The 3060-nt window shown below is 32.8% G+C and overlaps 1 protein-coding gene across 1 annotated transcript; it reads right to left on the bottom strand.

Annotated features, from left to right (window-relative positions):
• Window positions 1-1103: 1103 nt before the first annotated feature.
• LOC113325968 (protein LURP-one-related 11-like) lies at window positions 1104-2074 on the bottom strand. Its single transcript, XM_026573791.1, has 2 exons — window positions 1783-2074; window positions 1104-1668 (listed from the first exon to the last, which is right to left on the bottom strand). Exons 1-2 carry the CDS (start codon window positions 2041-2043, stop codon window positions 1303-1305), a joined length of 627 nt encoding a protein of 208 aa, XP_026429576.1. The 5' UTR covers window positions 2044-2074; the 3' UTR covers window positions 1104-1302.
• Window positions 2075-3060: the final 986 nt, after the last annotated feature.

Raw genomic sequence — 3060 nt, 5'->3', positions numbered from 1 at the left:
ACCAGTTTGATAGTATCTTTTAGGTACGTGTTACTCTGTATCGCACCAATCCAACATTTCCAACATGGGAAACACCCTTAACAACCACACATAATGATAGAACCCTCTTTTAGCATTAACTTTCCTTGACAGGGAGATAAGAGAAGAGTCGATGCACAGGATGGAATGTGTAAAGTGAATGAGTGAGTCAGTGACCTGACTCATATTAGATAATGGAATTGAAACAAGCCCACCACCATGTAAATGTGTAGAGTGTGTAGACCAACCAACCATACAATCAAACATGGTGGGTTTTCCGGAATTGGATTTTTTTGCATGATCATTTGCAATATATTTAATTTAGCTATTGCTTGTATTACTAGAACCAAATTTGCTTTTATCTTACGGATCTTTCTTTCTTTATTTCTTGTCTTTTTCAGAAGGATTCAATCAAAAAGAGGTGATATTTGAAGCTATTTTTGAATTTGGATGATGATTCATACCAAATCAACTGTTTATATATTCCTACTCATATGGTTCCCCATATAATTGAGTTATAACCGAAAACGACATGCACCTAACTGTTCTTATAGATAGAGCCCATGTTGTCTTAATTTGCCATCTTTTGGGTGGCGGTATAAGATTGTTACTTGTTCTAAATGCCATGTAATGTACTAGATGATGATATGTTCGAACACCCAACTTTTTTAAATGATAGTAAAAAAAGTATTTGTTGTGTTATTTTAGCCGGAATTTTGTGTGCGAATGAGTTACGAATTCAAACTAATGGTTTTAATCTCTGTCATGGTTTTTACTTGATTTAGTATTAGTTATGGAATTGCAAACACTGTATTGTAGTATTAAAATAATTTTGAACAGATTACAGAAAATTAGTAATAAAATACAAGGAGATATATCTTGTCTAGTTAAGAATAAAATCTCAAAATTATAAAGTTGGCAATAATCATCATCATGAGTTGTTATTTTTGTTGTATAAGGTTGTAAATATCGAATATAGGTAAGTTTCATCCGATTATGGGAGATTGGTTTTCTTTTTCTTAGAGAAGGCACATACTATATTTCATTCGATTAATTTTAAACAACAAAAAAAGATATTAGGAGTTCTATTTCTTGTTTAATTATTAATCATAAAATCTAGGTTACAAAATTGGGATGATAATCATTTTCACTACTGATGATCAAAAACTTTACAAGAACTCTCTTTAAAATGACACTGGTTATCTCCATGACCCATCTATTTAATTAAGGATCTTAATCTATTCAACTACTACACATGACCACTTAATCGATTCAAATGGATTTTCATAATTTGTGATTAATTAGCCCATGTACAACAATAAGTCCTAAAATTAGTAAATGATCCACATTTGATTCCACCATTAATGTCAATACATCATCCCCTAACCCAACACCAAATCTTGATTGCTTTTGTTTCATCTCTGCAACCACATTTCCTGCTTGGTCTAGTATCTTGCAACCCATTTTACTATCCAACCTTTCGATTGTATAAAACGAATCATTCGAAGGCCCCATTGAAACACTAACATTGCAATGACCTTTTTTTAGAACCCTAAAAGGTTTCCTAACTTGAAACCATGGCTTCTCTTGATCTTGCTTGGAACAATAACTTCCATTATAACCTTCCCACCTTCCAAACATTCTCAATCTCTACAAAACAAAAATCATGGAAGAAAACAGTTAGTAATTCGCAACGGATATCGTAATTGTGGTGGTACATGAAAAATCAAGAAATGCAAAACTGATAATAAGCGTTCAATTTACCTTTTTAAGAATAGTTGATAAAACATTTCCTTTAAGATCCATGAGATAAACTTTGTTACTACATTTCTTGTGGTAGTTGTCGATTCGGTATATGATTTCACCATTCGAATTGAAAACGGTACAACCGTTGCTGTTCATTACCAAGGATTTCATCCATATTGTGAATACTTCTGTTTTTGAAGTTATACATGAAGAAGAAGAAGAAGATGATGAAGATGAAGAGGGTGACAGAGAGGCTTGAGGATGTACTCTGGGAGCCATTAAAAAATGACTACAAGAAATTTGGAGTTCTTTTTTTTTCTTTTGGAAATGAGAGAAGAAAGAGAGGCTCAAGAGGCTTATAAATGCAAGGAATTTGGAAAGTTGATTAATTATGATTTACTGGTTTGATTAATTTAATTAGTATTAAGTAATCAGAATAAAATCATAGATGAGAATCGAATATTGGATTTTTTTTACAAAATAATGATAATTAGAAACAGTGATTCTGATGTGTACACGGTGGTGCCCATGGTGATCCAGATCGATGTTGGACTCTTAGTTAGTACTGTGCAAGTACTAATCTTCATTAATTTATTTTAAAATAATTAATTAATTTACAAATCAGAAAATTTGTAATAAAAAGGTTTTCCAACCTGTTTGTCTGACTCGGTTGTGCGTGGAGGACTTCAATTGTACGTGAGGGGGTTATTCAAGGAACCTTCTTGGCTCTAACTTTTCAAATTTTATTAAAAGAAACGTTGCCAAATCCTTTTTTTTCTCCTTAATATAAATTAAGACATTAAAATCAAATTACTACTCAGATTTCGAAGCTTGATTTCATGGTGGCGTTTCATACTTTTATTCTTCTCATCGAACATTGAAACGTTACTTGCTCAGTCTCTGCGACTCTTAATTTTTCTGGAAGTTATTTTGTTCGCTTACCGATGAAATGGTTGGAAATGTAATAAATATATAACAATAAAGTAATTATCCATTGATTATTTTCTTAATCAGACAGCTAACTTCTGGAGGTTGGGAAACTGGACAGTCCAGCTGTTAGACATATATATTATGGGTTAAAGGACAAAATGCCCCAAAATCGACCCCCTAGGTTTGAAAATGCCCCGGACGTTAGGCAAGAAATCAAAATGTCCCATTCCGTTAGTTTTTTCTATTTTTGTCAAAATGGGGCATTTTGATTTCCTTTGACTAGTCAACTGTTAGGTGAAATGTCTTTTTTACCCTTTATCCCAACGAAGCGTGTAAGTCTCTTTGACACGTGTGCCCCAAAATCGA

The sequence above is a fragment of the Papaver somniferum genome, unplaced genomic scaffold (genome assembly GCF_003573695.1).
Source record: "Papaver somniferum cultivar HN1 unplaced genomic scaffold, ASM357369v1 unplaced-scaffold_10, whole genome shotgun sequence".
Classification (NCBI taxonomy): Eukaryota; Viridiplantae; Streptophyta; class Magnoliopsida; order Ranunculales; family Papaveraceae; genus Papaver; species Papaver somniferum.
This window is presented reverse-complemented; position numbering and strand designations above follow the sequence as displayed.

Bases quoted from the DNA above. Each gene is read 5' to 3' on its own strand.
- LOC113325968 (XM_026573791.1), bottom strand. From the start codon at position 2,043: ATGGCTCCCAGAGTACATCCTCAAGCCTCTCTGTCACCCTCTTCATCT. The intron at 1,669-1,782 runs GTAAATTGAACG...TTTGTTTTGTAG, and splicing joins TATCAACTATTCTTAAAAAG to AGATTGAGAATGTTTGGAAG.